Source organism: Mus musculus, chromosome 7, assembly GCF_000001635.26.
Source record: "Mus musculus strain C57BL/6J chromosome 7, GRCm38.p6 C57BL/6J".
NCBI lineage: Eukaryota > Metazoa > Chordata > Mammalia > Rodentia > Muridae > Mus > Mus musculus.
In genome coordinates this window covers 125,637,607-125,654,022 of record NC_000073.6, presented here as the reverse complement: position 1 = coordinate 125,654,022, position 16,416 = coordinate 125,637,607, and the positions used below count along the sequence as shown (strand labels likewise).

The 16,416-nt window shown below is 52.2% G+C and overlaps 1 protein-coding gene across 1 annotated transcript in view; it reads left to right on the top strand.

The window, feature by feature from the left end:
* Positions 1-13,069, top strand: part of Gtf3c1 (general transcription factor III C 1) — a 66,735-nt gene extending 53,666 nt beyond the window's left edge. Inside the window, exons 28-37 of the mRNA NM_207239.1 lie at positions 2,098-2,160; positions 2,867-2,960; positions 5,454-5,626; positions 6,396-6,683; positions 7,290-7,549; positions 8,219-8,508; positions 9,651-10,149; positions 10,658-10,697; positions 11,384-11,576; positions 12,290-13,069. Of these exons, the coding sequence (NP_997122.1) occupies positions 2,098-2,160; positions 2,867-2,960; positions 5,454-5,626; positions 6,396-6,683; positions 7,290-7,549; positions 8,219-8,508; positions 9,651-10,149; positions 10,658-10,697; positions 11,384-11,576; positions 12,290-12,517 (2,128 nt within the window). The 3' untranslated portion in view covers positions 12,518-13,069. The remainder of the gene's footprint in view (positions 1-2,097; positions 2,161-2,866; positions 2,961-5,453; positions 5,627-6,395; positions 6,684-7,289; positions 7,550-8,218; positions 8,509-9,650; positions 10,150-10,657; positions 10,698-11,383; positions 11,577-12,289) is intronic.
* Positions 13,070-16,416: the final 3,347 nt, after the last annotated feature.

The following is a 16,416-nucleotide window of genomic DNA, read 5'->3' as shown; positions in this document are numbered from 1 at the left end:
TAACCAGGCCTTTTTCCACAGCAGCATCCAGATATGGATGCCTCCTTCTTCACCCTCATGGAGACCCCCTTGGTCTCAGTGTTTCAAGTGGGGATCACTAAGGATTATGCAGTAATGAATATGCTGTCTTCTAGATCTCCGTGGTAATTGTCCTTCTTTGTGTTTGATGATACAGATTTGTGTAACCAAGGCTAGCCTTGAACTTACCATATAGTCCAGGCTAGACTCTTAACTCTGGGCATCCTCTTGCCTCAACCTCTTAATCCTTAGGATTATGGGCATGTGTCACCATGAGCAGCTCTAGCTATTTTCTGGGTTTTGTTCTTAATTGGCAGTAAAGCACTTGCTAGACTCCCCATGCATGGATGTATGGTTTGTGCTCATCTGTCTGTGCCTATGCCTGTAAGTGGTGTTTTCACATATGTGCATTCAAACAAGAGGCCAAGTGTAGTCCTAAAAGAAGACAAGTAAAGATTTCAAAGCAGAGCTGTGAACAGGAGAGGAAGAGCAAGTTGCGGGTGTGGCTGATAGCATTGACTTGGGTCCTAAGACTGGGGACAGAACAGAAGATCCTTCCCGTATAGCAAAAGTGGAATGTTCTGTCAATAGATCTTAGGTAAAAGTTTTACTATTGCAGAATTGAAGTTTTACTTTAGTTTTGGTGAGACCTGTGGTTTTAACCATTAATTCCATGAATTTGATTGACTTGAGTTTCAGGTGAGGTGATACTGCATAAAGCTCACAGAGAGGAGAGGATGTGTCCTCTTCTTCTGCCACTGGCATTGGTGTTTATTTGCATTATTTATTTGTGTTTCTTTCTGTGGTACTAGAGGTTAAACTGGGATGTTAGGCTGGGCAAATACTGGGTCCCCGAGCACAGCTCCAGTCCTTCAGTTTTGTTGGTGATGGTTTGTTTGTTTGTTTGTTTGTTTTTTGAAGTAGGGTCTTACTTGTAGCCCAGGCTGGCCTTGAATTCATATCCTCTAGCCTCATCGTCCCAGATACTATATTACACTGTGTGTCATCACGTCCAACTTACTTTTTTTCTTTTTTCAAGTGCTTTTATTTCTCTTGAAGAAATAACTAAAGAACGAACTGGCTGAGTCAGATAATCGGTTCATGTTTCACTTTTTAAAAAGAACATGCTGAGGCTTTAGCTCTTCTACGTCTCCTCCTCAGTAGCAGCCAGTGACAGTTCAGCTTTCCGCTTCTCACTGACACTTGGTATGAGCAGTCTTTTTTATTATTATTATTGGATATTTTCTTCATTTACATTCCAAATGCTATCCCAAAAGTCCCCTATACACCCCACCCTGCTCCCCTACCCACTCACTCCCACTTCTTGGCCTTGGCTTTCCCCTGTACTGGGGCATATAAACCAGCTTACTTTTTTATTGACAGATGATAATGGTATTTATAAGGCACCTAATATTTGTTACATGTCACATGTTATTAATTATGATCTGTAAGCACAATACATCACTAAAACTCATTCCTCAGCTTCACCGTAAACTTCCCTCTGCTTGTCCTTCCTGCCTTCAGTCTCTTAGCACCTTCCTATTTGGTTTCCATGAGATCAGACAGACCTCCAGCCCCTACCTAAGAGCCATGACCTAAGGTCATGGCAGCACAGAAGGCAGGGACAGAATCCCTAAACAAGCTGGCTAGCTAGAGTGGCCGCTCACCAAGCTGTGTGTGCTTGTGAGAGACCCCTGCCTCAGTAAATAATGCAGAGAGTGATTGAGGTACCCATGGTCAACCTCTGACCTCCATACACGTGCACTTGTAAATACCTGTGAATAAGCACCTTCCCCCCCCCCCCCCCCCACACACACACACACACACACACGTGTATATATATATATATCCTGGTGCCCCTGCCCATCCATGTGTAACCACTGTGCTTTGAAAGAGCACACTGACTTTCTGAGCCTGCAGTCATAAGAATGGACGTGTTGGATGGGTGAAACCTGGTGGCACATCTGCGTGTGCTGAGTTCGAGTGTTGAGCCCTTCAGCAGTGAGTGGCCGCCATGAGCAGGTGCCAGCTCAGTGGAGGACACCTGCACGTCATCGTGCTCTTCTGCCCCCTCCGCAGGTACCGAGTGTTGGCGATCGGGGATGAGAAGGACCGAGTCAGGAAGGAGGATGAGCTGAATAGGTGAGTGAGGGCCACTTGTCAGCTACGGCCCAGAGCGGGCCGAGGGCCAAATCCAGCCTGCCGCCTGCTTTTGTGCATCCACATTTCTTATTCAGTGTGCTGCTCTACTCTTTCCTTTCTGTGCTGAGAGGTTGTAATAGAGCCTCTGGAGTCCGGCCTTTTATAGAGGAAGTTGGCCAAGCGTAGCTTCAGATGACACCCATTTGTTTTACGTGAGCTCAACCCAACAGAAAATGGCTTTTTTTCTCATCTCATATAGGCAATATTCAGTGTTTGTAGTACAAAATAATCCTTTTTTCTCATTTAGAGTCATGATAGAAAAAGCATAGCTTTTCCAGCTGGTTTAGAAGCTGGTTCCCCACCACATTGCCCTTACCCAGGAAGGTGTTATTTTGTGGAGACAGTGTCTTAACTCTGTTTCTCACACTGGCCTGGGACTTGCTCTGTAGGGCACCGTCCATCCCAGCCTGAGATTACAGGCAGACATCTAGCTGGGAACATTTTGTGTGTGTGTGTGTTGTGTGTGACTTGAACAATTAGTATGTCCTAGACACTGCCATTTAATTTGGTTTTGTGACTGGTTCAGCATTCATAGCAACTTTATGGGACTGAAATGTCTTAGCTAAGGATTCTGTGTATACTCAGCGTCTCAGGGGTGCTGCTGAGGGCAGCAGCCTCCTACAGCCTTGTACTTCCTGTGTTTCAGTGTGGAGGACATCCACTTCCTGGTGCTACAGAACCTGATCCAGAGCACACTGTCCCTCTCTAACAGCCAGTCCAACTCTTGCCAGTCCTTCCAGGTGGGTGCTGGCCTCAGCACAGAGGTCTTCGGGGCCTTAAGGATCCAGAGCTATGTGGGCGCTCACTCTCTCCTCTTCAGCAGTGGAGTCTCAGGGGTCCTGAATGACTTTCATTCTTACTTGTTAGAGTTTTGACTTGCTTATTTGTTGTGCCATGATCAGACCTAAGGCTTTACACGCTGTGCAAGCATTCTCTTCAGCATGCCACCCCAGTAAGCCTGTGCCTCCCTGTCCCTGGTTCTGATTCAGAGGCCCTGGACCACTATCTCGGTGTCTTTTCCTGTTGTTATGATAAAGTATTTTAGTAAGCAACTCAAGAGAGAAAGTCTTGTGCCAGAGAAGTCAAGAAAGCAAGAGCTTGAAGCACATAGTCCCTGCAGTCAAAAGACAGACAGAGCAATGAATGCTTGCTGAGTCTGCTGCTTAGGTCCTTTGCTCCATGGCTCCCAGCCAAGGAGTGGAGCCACCCATAGTGGGCAGGTCTTCCTACCTCAATTACTGTAATCAAGATAATCCCTCATGGGCATGCTCAGAAGTCTGCCAGGTGATTCTAGATTCTATAAAGTTGACATTTAACACTAGCTGTCAAAGGGTCCTTTTATGCTGAGGCTACAGATACCTTCTAAGTAAGGCTTGTGCCATAGAGCTAGAGAACGTAGAACTGCTGAAGGAAGATGCCTGGTTTGGGGCTTTGTTGTTGTTCTGAGATTTTTTTTTTTTTTTCATATGAGTGTTTTGACAGCATGTCTATCTATAAGCCACATGGAGTACATTGCCCACAGAGGCCAAAAGAGGGAGTCTGGAATTAGATTTGCAGACAGTTGTTAGCTGCAATGTGGGTGCTGGGAGCCAGTGCTCTTAACCTATGAGTTTTCTCTCTGGTCCATCTTTTTTGAGATGGTCTCATTATGTAATCCTGGCTAGCCTGAAACTCGCTGTGTATATCAGGCTAGTCTTGAATTCACAAAAATCTGCTCTCAAGTACTGGAATTAAGAGTGTGCACCACTATGCTTGACAGGAAGGTGTTTTGATTCCTTGCTTCCTTGCTTCAGAGCACTGGCCTGGCCTGGACTGAGCAGCAGTGGACATGCTCGGCTGGTCCCTAAGTATCAGTTGATCTCTCCCGCTTTAAGTCACCTGGTACACTTGTTTCCCACAAGGACCCCTAGGACCCCTGTATCTGAGAGTGCTAGCAAGCACTCACTTGTTTCCAGGTAGCACTTACTTTCTTGTGCCTTTTGGTACCCAGGAAGTGTTCACAGTTCCGAGTGAGAACCTGGTTATTGGGTAAACTGTCCCTTGGTCTCATGGGCATTCTGCAGCTGGAGAACACAAAGCCTTTTCTGTAAGTCTGAACAACAGAGGGTAGACAGTGAGGCAGAAGTCCCAAGTACTCAGACTTGGCACAGCAGTTCTTTGTTGGTTTCATACTTACTTAAAAAGAAAGCAAAGATGCCTCAGTAGGGAGTCCAGGCCAGTGAGCTGCCCCAGAGAGGAAAGTAAACAGCTACGAGCTACTCTTCTCCAGGGACATAGGCTCAGATGGAGAGTGTCGAAGACCAGCCTTGTATCCCAGGTGCTTAGGAAGTCACATGAGAAGCAGGCAGGGTGCTTCTGTGGCTCCCAGAATCTAACACTGAGGACTTAAGGGCCATAGTGACATTAGAGGCTCATACAAGATCTCTTAGACTCCCCTGCAACCCAGGTTCTCAGACAACTACAAAGATTCTTTCCTGTGGCAGCCTAGGCTCTCAGGATCCACTTAGTCACTGTGGTCCAGCACACAGCAGCAGGTGTCTGAAGGTTGTACCCTGCAAGTGGTCAAGAGCAGAAGTCATAGAAGGCCGAGCCCCAGTGCTGGCTGCAGCTGTTTCTCCACTTGTTTGTGGTTGGTTGGTTGGTTTGTTTGTCTGTTTGTTTTGAGACAGAGTCTCTCTGTTACAGTCTTGGCTGTCCTGGAACTTATAGAAATCCACCTGCCTTTGCTTCCTGAGTGTTGGGATTAAAGGCATGTGCCACCATGCCTAGCTTCTGCCCACTCTTGTAGGATGAAAAAAAAAATTGTAGGATGAAAATCTCTGCTTCATGCCATCCATGCAGTTATTCCCCTGGGATCTAACTATACACCCAGGTCTGGCAGTCTGATTGCCTAGAAGAAACAGTGTAGACCTCAGATGGCTTCTTCCAGGAGAACCCTCCATGTGACACAAGCCCCAAATGACCACCCAACCCCTCAGCAGTGAGGTCACTTTGCTTTCTTGGTTTCACTCTTGCCTCACAGCAAGGCTTTGGAGAATCACTTAACCCTTGTGCTCTGTGTGCACTGTCACTAAGAGCCCTCAGGATCACTGCCATCCAAGAGCCTCAGAGCCCCTTGGAGACACTCAGGCTGGCTAGCTGAGCAGTCTTGCTGTGAGTGTGGCCCTTGCAGTTTCCATGCTGCCATAGCTGGCTCCCCTTCTAGCACCTTACCCTTCCATGTGCTGTGACAGATCTTCCGCCTCTACCGGGAGTTCCGGGAGCCCGTGCTGGTGCGGGCCTTCATGGAGTGCCAAAAGAGGAGCCTGGTCAACCGACGCCGTGTCAGCCACTCCCAGGGCCCCAAGAAGAACCGTGCCGTGCCCTTTGTGCCCATGTCCTACCAGCTCTCCCAGTCATACTACAAGTGAGTATATCCTCAGCCCAGGAGGGATTCTCTTTCTGCCTGTCTCCCATGCAGGAGTGCTGCCATGAAGCAATTGGGGGAAAGTTAGTAGTTTTGTAAGCAATCTAGGAAGCAGTGTACTTTCCAAGTGGGCTAGCCTTATCCTTCCCCCATTCTTCTCAGAGCCCTTTGTACCACCTGCACACTGCAGGGCTGGGCGGGGTGCCCTCAGGACCTCTGTACTGCCAGTCCCTGACTGCAAGTGTGGGAATCCCCTCCCTCACTCAGCATATCATGCCAGCCTCATGTTAGTAGGGGCCACGTTTGGACACAGTAGGTCCACCACTAGTTCTTTTGGCTTCTGCCATTGGAGCTCGTCCTACCCCCAGGTCCTTCCCTGATGACTTTGAGGCTCCCTTTCTTCTGAGGTCCCTACTCTCTGGGCTCTTGTCAGAGGATTGGCCTCTGCTTGCATCTGCAGGCAGTGAGATTGGACACGTGTCCTGTCAACTGTCACAAAAGGAGGTTCCTCCCTGGGTCAGCAGCTGTTGGCGTGAGGCACTGCAAGGTCTTTAGCTTAGATGAAAAGACTGGCCCCTTGGATGTACAAGGTGAATAGGGGAGAGATGTCTAGACTGCTTTGGACGGCAACACTATCTCCCATCACAGTAGGTAGGAGTGCTTCAGGCATGAGGGTGCAGGCTGTTTGAGTACAGTGACTTCCAGGGTGGCCCAGCATGGGCCTCAACAGCAGCTCTTCAGTGGCGCCTCCTCTCTGCCTTACCTGCAGGCTTTTCACCTGGCGATTTCCCACCACCATCTGCACTGAATCCTTCCAGTTCTACGACAGACTGCGGACCAACGGCATGCTAGACCAGCCTGATCATTTTTCTTTCAAGGACCTGGATAGCAGTGACCCTTCAAATGACCTGGTGGCATTTTCTTTGGACAGCCCTGGAGGACACTGTGTAACAGCCCTGGCCCTCTTCTCTTTGGGGCTCCTCTCTGTGGATGTCAGAATCCCAGAGCAGATCGTGGTGGTGGACAGCTCCATGGTGGAGAGTGAGGTCATGAAGAGGTCAGAGCCCAGGGCAGCACTGTGCATGCAGCTCTGCTCACAGTTTGGAAACACATGGGTTCTTGAGGCGTTGGGTGCGGTCACTTCCTCTTGTTGTGGGACCACCAGGGTTACCTGCTCAGCCATCCAGTCTGAGCAAGTGGTGTATGTACATCCATCCTCGTGGGAGTGTAGACATGAGAATGGAGGTATAGAACCCAGAAATTGAATCGGGGCCTCTCCCTCTCATTTCTGAGAGCATATCAACGTTCTCATCGATTCAGCTACACTGGCTGGCCAGTGAGTTCTCGGGATCCAGCACTTCATTACAGACCTGTCCAATTTGGGACGAGGAGCTGCAGGGCAGTACCCAGAGTTTTCTGTTGGTACCTTTCTAAAGGTCACAGGAAGTGCCGCAGGGAAGGAAATATAAGCCCAGGGCCCTTAACTGTGGCAGAGCCAAGCATGGCCTTCATGGGAGGGGAAGGAGAGGGTTTGGGTGGTGTCAGAAAAAAAGGGCACCTCAAATGAATGTTGTCTCTGACAACAATTGCCGCTTGATGATGGCTGTGTAGCACAGGTGGGCCAGGTCCAAGGCCAGGTACCTAGTTGTCTTCTCTTCTGCAGCTTGGGGAAAGATGGTGGCTTGGATGATGACGAGGAAGAGGAAGACCTGGATGAAGGTTCAGGGACCAAGCGCCAGGGTGTGGAAGTAAAGGCCCATCAGGCCTCACACACCAAGTACCTGCTGATGAGAGGTTACTACACAGTGCCTGGCATGGTCAGCACACGCAACCTGAACCCCAATGACAGCATCGTGGTCAACTCCTGCCAGGTTAAATTCCGACTGCGCAACACCCCTGCATCCACCCAGCTTGGGCCCACTGGTGAGTGTCCTGCCACAGTTCAGGTATGGCCAGGCACATAGCCCCGGAGCTCTGAAGGGTGGCATTGCTGTCTATTGCAGTCAAAGTGAGACTTCAGCTCCATTGTCACCACCCACCACCCACCTCCTTTGCAGGTGCCGATCACTCAGGAAGCTCTAGATAGCATAAACCTTTCTCTTTGCTGGGAGAGAACGGGGTTAGAAAGGCCCTGCCCTTCTCCACCCTGCAGCCAGCTGTCCTTTGTACGGTCAGGGTGGATAGTGTTTGCTGTCACTTTTTGCCCAGTCAGAGCTCTATTCTGTGTGAAGTTTGAAGCATGCAAAAATACTGTGCCAACCTATAGGTTGCTATGTCAGCTAAAGAAGCCCTCCTGGCTATTGAGCAAAAGCCGGGGAACATGGCAGGAGCCTGGGGCACCACTCAGGGTTAAGGGGTAGGGAAAACATGAGATTTAGGAAGGGCTCAGGACAGCTGCAGTGGGCCAGCAGTGTGGTCTACAGTTATATACCAAGAGTCTGCCTACTAGAGCCCAGTATGTCCCCAGAAGGTGACCCCATGACTCCTTAGGGAACAGTGAACTAGTGCTGGAGCAGATCTTGCCTCAATCGTATGTGTTGGGCCCAAGAAGGGTTTCTGTGGGCTGATTTTTCTCTTCCCTCGTGGTCTCAGGGTTCACAGCCACACCACTGGAAGAGCTCCAGGCTGGTCTTTCCTGCCTCCCTGCCTCCTTTACCAGCCTGGTGGATCCACAGCTGCGTACCCACTGCCCAGAAGAGTTTGCCCACCAGATGGCACAGTCAGGGTATAGTCCTGAGGATGTGGCTGCCTCCCTAGAGATCCTGCAGGCTGTAGCAGCTGCTGACTGCTTCGGGATTGACAAGGAGAAGCTGAGCAGGCAGTTCTCCGCCTTGGAGAAGATAGCGGACAGGCGCACCAGGACGTTCCTGGACTACATCCAGGTGAGCTGAGCTCCAGACAACAGCTGCAGAGGCGACCACTCCACTGCAGAAGTGATGCCTGCCTGGGGTTTTCCTTTAATTAATTCAATTGCTAGTATTTAAGTCAGGACATATTCCTAAACTCCATTAGCCCCCAGATCTAGGACCTGGCTGAGCCCTAGAATGGCTATCCCTCCTTGGGATAGGCCATATCTTCCATGGCTCTTCTATCAGTTTTCCTCCCCCAAAGGCTTCCTGTACTCCCTGGGCCTACTCACTACCTGCCTGGTCCCTTGGACCCAAAGAACATCAGCCTGCTTGCTGTGAGCAGCTTCTAGGAGTAGGATGCAGATCAGTGGTCTGACGTGGAGGCTCCCATGTGAGATCGATTTTGTAAGACATGGAGTTGACTGGGACCATGTAGCTTCCAAGGGCCACTGCAGGAAACCCAGCCAGAATGAAGGCCAGCATGTGGCTCTGAGAAGCTCACAGTGCAAGGGATGCTGTTTCCATGGTTTAAAGTGTTCCTTCTCTGACTGTAGCCTAACTGTGAGCCCTCAGATATCCTCAGGCTGTGAAGAAAGAGCCTGCTGACCACAAGAGGGTTGTAAGCTAGGCACTTTCTGCTGACCTTAGCACCCCGGACAGGGTGCAGGGCCTGGGCGCTGTCTGTCAATGAATTTGAGGGGTTTATAGGAGAAAAGGAGTGTTGGTGATTTGGGGAACACTCCCTACACAGAAGCAAACAATGGGGTCAGATGTGACCTAAACACAAGGGAGTCTTGCCATTGTGGTGAAATAGTGACCGCCTCAGGAACTGCCAGGACCCACATGAGAACACATAAGGCAGGAGAGTCATAGAGTCCCGCCTCAGGAACTGCCAGGACCCACATGAGAACACATAAGGCAGGAGAGTCATAGAGTCCTATCAGTTGGAGCTATTCTGACTTCAGACATCAGGCTGTGTTGAGTAACGCCATAGGTATAGAAAGAGCCCAAATAGGCCCGTGCAGCTTGCAGCTCCATCAGCAGATGCTAGGCTCATCCCTTTGGACCTGAGCTTGCTGCCCACTCAGAATACTTGACCCTAGCTGGAGTACCAACCACTCACCTACCTGGTAAAATCTGCCTTCCCCAACAGACACTACGTCCCTTTTTTCTAGGACCTCTTGGAACAGGAACAAGTCATGGAAGTTGGAGGTAACACTGTGCGCCTAGTGACCATGGCCTCTGCACAGCCCTGGCTTCTGCATTCAATGCGTCTGAGAGACATGGAAGTAGACACTAAGGCCTCAGGGGATGACAGCCAATCCAGACTCCCTGAGGGGCCTTCCATCGAAGACCACACCTCTGAGGGAGCAGCGGTGCCTCCAGTCAGCTCCCATAGCACTAAAAAGCGTCCCCACTGCCCTGAGACTGATGCTGAGGAAGCCACAAGGCTCCCTGCCAAGAAGCCCACACTACAGGATGTCCGTGTGGCTGCCAGCCCTAGGCCTGGAGCGGAAGAGCAGGCAGAGGCCCAGGCCCCAGCTCAGCTTGCAGCTCCTGAAGATGCAGATGCAGGGGGCCCCAGACAGGAGAACCAAGAGAATGTTGGTGTCTCAGGCCTAGAGCAGCTGGGCTGTGAGTTCCAGCTTCCAGAAGGCTCTGAAGACCCCAGAGGTACTGACCTTAACACTTCTCCCATTCTGTATCCCTCACATGACTGCTCTAGCCTACTACCTCAGACTGGGAACCTACCCTGCCACCCAAGGCTTCACCTAGTCACAGTAGGCCTCAGAGGTGTGTTCAGAGGCAGAGGCTCCATGCCTTCCACAGATGTGCCCACAGGGCCAAGCCGTGCAAGCTTTGGACTTGATGTAGTGACCATGGAGAAGTTCTCTGGGCAGCCAGCTTACTCCCAGAAGCCTCTGAGCTTTGGCCTGTGGCCGGGCATTCCCCTGAGATAGCTGCTGTTCCTATAGGCTGTTGCTGCCAAGAACTTTTATATACACTCGCCCTGTGGTCAGGGCTCTTGGCCTCACTACCGCAGTACCATATTCTGGGTAGAAGGCTATTCCTTCTGGTCACTGCTTATCTACTTTGGTGCCCATTGAATGAGGGGAGAGAGGCAAAGGACATGGCCTCCCACTTGTCTTCTAAGAGCCTGCCACCTTTTCCTCTCTTACAGGCCTTACAGAGAGTAACATGGCCCAGGCAGCGTGGGAGAGGTAATTGGGAATCTTTCACAGGGAGGGGCAGAGCATGAAGTAGTGTGGCATCAGCCTTCAGGCTAGTGGAAGATGCCCACCGAGTGTCAGTCACTGTAAGAAAGAAGTTCCTGCGTAGGGTGCAAGCCTGGGTAGTTTGCCCTAAACAGACGTTCCCAGCCAAGGGCTTTGACGCTCCCCTGGGCCTCCTCCCACAGCCCACTGTGTCCTTAGACCCATTGCAGATGAAGAGAGGGCCTTCCCAGCCAGCCTGTATGCCTGCCCAGGGCAGCCCCTCAGTCCTGTAGCTGAGCGACAGCACGCCAGAGGGGTTGCACTCTTCTGCCCTCCCCAGGCAGGGCCCACAGAGCCCAGCAAGGCTTTGTACCCTGGATCTGACTCCCAAGGCACAAATGGACCTTCCATTTCAGCCATGGCCACCAGAGCTAGCAAAACCCACCCCTGCCCCATTCGACCCATCAGCCCTGGGTTAGTGGCAGCTTTGTGCCCGAGGCAGAGCTGCAGCTGCTGTGGGGACATCTGAGTGACAGTGGGGAGGGTTCCGGTTTAGGCTTTACTTGCACTTAGCCAGGGATTGTCCTGCCAGGGAGAGCCGTGGGCAGACAGTGCCCAAGCTCTGGGCCTCCCTGAGCCAGAGTAGTCTGTCTGTGACCAGCATGTATGTCCCCTCCTTCTCCCGTCTCCAGTGGCTGTGAGAGAGTGTGTTTCGTCGGCCGCCCATGGCGAGGTGTGGATGGGCACCTGAACATGCCCGTGTGCAAAGGCATGCTGGAGGCTGTGCTCTACCACATCATGTCAAGGCCCGGCGTTCCCGAGAGCTGCCTGCTGCAGTACTACCAGGGCGTCCTGCAGCCTGTTGCTGTCCTTGAGCTGCTCCGGGTAGGGCCCAGGGCGTCTCAGCCCAGCTGTGTGTTGGGGTGGGGGGAGCACACCTCGGGTGTCACCACCTCAGCTTAACCTTCAGTGCCTTCTGGCCATTGGCAGAGGGGTCTGCTACTATCCTTGCCCTGCCTGGCTCTTGATTCCCTTCTCCTGTGCCTGCTGCAGCTCAGCCCTGCAGCAAGCTCACTGGCCCTTGGGTCCGTTTGCACTTGGTCTGTCTTACTCTGCCTGCTGTTTTCCACCTGACTCGCACTCAGGGTCACATGCTCACAGGTCCTCAGGAATCCTGGGTAAATAAATGGAGGTGGCGAGGAAAGCTGAGGACTGTGTGACCTCTGCACAAGCAGCTACTTCCCAGCCTGGGCTAGCGGCTGCCCTGAGCTCTCATTCCCATGGTGTTCTGGGCTCCAGCTTCCTAACAGACTAGGAACTTGACATTTAGTGGTGACATTCCCAGAACTTCCTAGTGGGAAGCCACCACAGCCATTGTTGGCTGAAGAGTGCCTCTCCTCCAGAGGTCACTGTGGCACCCACACCTTCCATACTTTCTCCTACCCATCTTGATGTAAACCTTCCTGCTAAGCCCTGCCTCCCTCAAGGCCATGTTTGGCCATCTTCTGCCTGGGAACACTGTGTACATTCCATAAGTGCGGCAACACCAGACCCCTGAGCAAGCAGAGCCTTTGTAACCCACCTGTCTGTATCTGCAGGGCCTGGAGTCCCTCGGCTGTATCCAGAAGCGGACTCTGAGGAAGCCAGCGAGTGTCTCGCTCTTCTCCAGGCCTGTGGTGGAGGGCCTGGGTCAGGCCAGTGAGGCTGAGGCGCTCTCCTGCCACGAGAGCACTGTCACCTTCTATGAGCCCACGCTGGACTGTACCATCCGTCTGGGCCGTGTCTTCCCCCATGATATCAACTGGAACAAGTGGATCCATTTATAGACGCTGCCCCAGGCCAGCAGGGAAGCCTCTGCTTCACGGCTCCACCTGGACTGTCCATGAGCCCTGTCCTCCCCAGCTGTTCCCACAGCGCGGCCCCAGCCCAGCCCAGCCCAGCCCAGGTGTAGCAACTAGCAGGTGACTTGAGTCCCCTCCACCCGTGCTGCTCTTGCTCCCAGGTGCCCAGCCTTCCTGCAGGCCCATGTCCTGCCCTGAACTCAGGCTCCAGCAGTGGCAGCAGCAGGGTGGATGTTGTTTGGGGAGCAGAGCTGATGACCAAGCCCTGACTCACCTGAAACCCACCACACCATTCAGACTCTAGGAAGGGCTTTGTGAAGACACGTCACAGGGGTACCTGACAGAATCTGCTCCTCTTACTCTAGGGCATCCCAACTTGGCCTGGACTGAGCCCCAGTCTCCCGTGGGGACCCCTCCTGCCAGAAGCCAGGCCTATAGGTTTTGCTTTTGTTTTTGTTTCATTTTTCTCTCTTTCCATTAGATACAGGCCCCTGGCATGTATTTATTTATTTTGTAATTAAAGTGAGATGAAATGTACGTTGTGTATTGGCCTAATGATTGTTGTTTCCCAAGAACTTCCCTTCTGGAGTCTTCACCTTGTGGGGGCAGTGGGGGTGGGGAACCTTAGATTTTCATCTTTTTGTTGAAAAATGCAAGCGAGTCTTAGGGTCTTGCAATGACAGTCTGGGGTCATACACAGAGACCACTCAACACAGCTGGCCTGAGCCTCAGTCCCCGGCCCCTTCCTGTTCACCTTTCCTATCTACTGAAGGCTGGCACTTGGTGGCCTGACCCAGCTTTCAACCTATCTCATCCTCTCTGTCAATGTGAGCCACACCTTATAAAAAGGGGGTGAAGATGACCCAGGACAGGGCACCCAGCATGGCCAAGCTACAACAGTGTGAGTGTTGACAGTATAAAGCCTCGGTAATTAATGTTCTGGAGAGCGGTTGGGCCGTGAAGGTGCTGTGTTTATGAGCAGAGCCTGCCTGTTACCCACTGCCCAGGAGGCTGGAAGCCAGCGGCCAAGTTCTGTCTCCAGTCTCAGAGCCTCCTTTGCACAGCGGCGATGGAAGGCCTCAAGGAACTGAAGGACACCAAGCATGGACACAGAGCCCACCAATATCCCTCTTCCCCAAGCTTCCTAATGCATGGACCATTTGCTGAGGGGACATGGGGACTCAGGGTACAGCCCAAGCAGAGTCAAGGCTTACGTGGATGGTTGTCATCCCCAAAGCCCCTTCCCGTCTTTGTTACAGCCACCAGTCCTCAGTATAAGCCTTCTCCACCTGAGCTTTCTCCACCTGAGCTGCCGTCCACTCAGCCTTCACCCATCTGCCTGACCACCCACCAACTAACCAAACAGCATCAGCAGCCCTTCCAAACTCCGCACAAAGATCTCCCGAAACCCCAGCATACTGCTGGGTCAAGAGGACTCCAGAGAGCCCGGGGTAAGGCAGGAGGCCTCCAGTTAGAAACCAGGTGCTGCTGAGAGTGCCAGCTTTAGAGGAAATGGTAACAAAGACTCCACAGAGAGGCCATCCTGGGCTGCTGTGCATCCCAGGATTCAGTTCTGCCCCATCCAAGGACCGTGGGAGCTGGCACTGGGCCTGCCACACTGCACAGGACAGCGTGTCCTCGGCTGTGCACTCTGTCCTGTGCCTACCCACAGTCTGCTCCTCTTCTTTCTTTCCATTTCTTTCATCAGTAAACAACACACAAATGGTTCTCTTAGACATGGAACGGCACACGGCTCAGGCCTCTACCTGACTACCTTTTGTGTTTACACACATGTGGGCAGACCCTGGGAAACACAGGCCTTCGTGCCATTTGATGTGAAAGATGCTCACTTTCCCTCCATAATATCCCTGGGATACACAGGGCTACTCAAGACAGCAAGCCCAGCCTCCAGCACTGAGCCCGAGTTTACACTTGCCCCCACTAAGCAAGCTCACAAGGTTTCTGATGGCCCACCCCCGAAACGTGTTTCATGCAGGGTTTTCACCCTCCAGCTTGTTATGGGGGCTCAGCCCCTTCCCTCTCCAAACCTTGCTTGGCTTACAGAGTCCTCTCCGTTTCAGCTGCCTCTACCTAGGACTAGAGCAGCTTGCGTGTGACCTTTAGTGGAGTGCCTCTTCTGCCCTCGCTGCTCTCCATCCTTTCCCTGGGCTCTGACTGCACCAGTTCTCCAGCTGTGTGAATGTGTGTGTGCATGCGTGTCACCCACCCACTCCCAGTCCCCAAAGCAGTCCACGTTCGCTGGAGGCTAGAGTTCAGGCCTTGCTGAATTAAATGGCCACTTTGTCCTCTGCTTAGCATCCACAAATCTCACAAGCGTCCATTGTTCTCTCCTCTGGATGACTGAGAGCAGGAAAACTGTCACTGACTCCTGCCCAGCAGCAGGGGGCAGCAGCAAGCTGTGGAACCTCCCAAGCCCAGGTGACTTCCTGTTAATAGTAAAAATGCTATTACTGTGAGCACCTGCTTGTACATCAGACACCATCTGGACCCCACAGAGAAGTGATGTCACAGCAGCCCCGGGAAGCACACATGACCCGTGTGCCTATTTCATGCATGAGGAAACTGAAGGCCATGAGGCTAAAACAGCTACAAAGTCGGAAGCTAGTGGCAGGGCCAGCGCTTCCTCTACGCCACTGAGGTGAAAGGATGGAGAGTCAGCACCATGCTCCCTGAAGAGCTCTAGTGTTCATATCTAGGACTATCAAGTTGGGAAAGAAAAGCTTCCAACTAACGGGAGCAGGCCCCTCAGGTTGTCACATGGTTGGGGCTGCAGGGGTGAGTAGTTCTGACGCCCACAAGCTTCCTGGGACCTCTGCCCCCTCTCTGTGTCTTTGCAGGTCCTGTGAGGGCAGCCCTCCTCTCTGCCACTCCTTCATTCACTCCTCATAGCTGAGAATCTATTCGGAGCCCTCCCCCCTCCCCCAATCTGGGCTCCGTCATAGCAACTTCAGTCCTTGCCCCACCCCCATAATAGGGACAGGCATGGTACCAGACTCCAAGGAGGGTTTTGTTAATCCACATTAGTTGGGGAGCGAAGCCAGGCAGGCGTGTGCTACAGCTGGGAATAAGGGACTCCCACCACAGTTAGTCACACGGAGGCAATGTGAAAACCGGACCCTGCCCTTCACACTTTTGAGCACTTGGATGGCTCTAGATCACTGGTTCCCAACCTTCGTAATGCTGCGACCTTTTAATACAGCTCCTCATGTTGAGGTGACCCCCCCTCCCAGCCTTAAAGTGATTTTGTTGCTACTTTGTAATTGTAATCTTGCTACTGTTAGGAATTGTAGTATAAATATCTGATACGCAGGGTATCTGATATGTGATCCCCAGAGGCATTGATTGTGACCCACATGCTCTGGTCAGGGCATGTCCCCTCTCTGGTTTGTCATCAGGGGGCCTCTACTTCTTGTTTCACCTACACAAAAAGCTGCTGCCACAAAGAGGCAAAGCTACTAACTGCCCCTTCATTCCCTAGGAGCCCTCCTCCTGCTTCCGGGTGGTGGGTGTGTCTGGGGCTGAGTGGGTCCTGTGGGTTGTGCTGCCTGCTAGGTGGCAGCCATGTCCCCAGATCTTCCCATCCACTGGGGAAGCCAAGAGGAGCACAGCTGCAGAGGGCTTAGTGGCCTTGGGCAGGCAGTCCCTCCCTGGCACTTCTGTTCCAAGGGTGAGAGGTGGTTTTTGTCTCCTTCTGGCATGAGACCCTGGAGACCCCAGACCGCATCACAGTGGGAATGCACAGGGGATGCTGGGGTCAGGTTGCTGAGTTCCTGGCAGAATTGATGGAAGCTTTCAAGTGCTTTCTGGGAGAGCAGGGAAGGAGTGCTAGGAACACACACACACACACACACACACACACACAC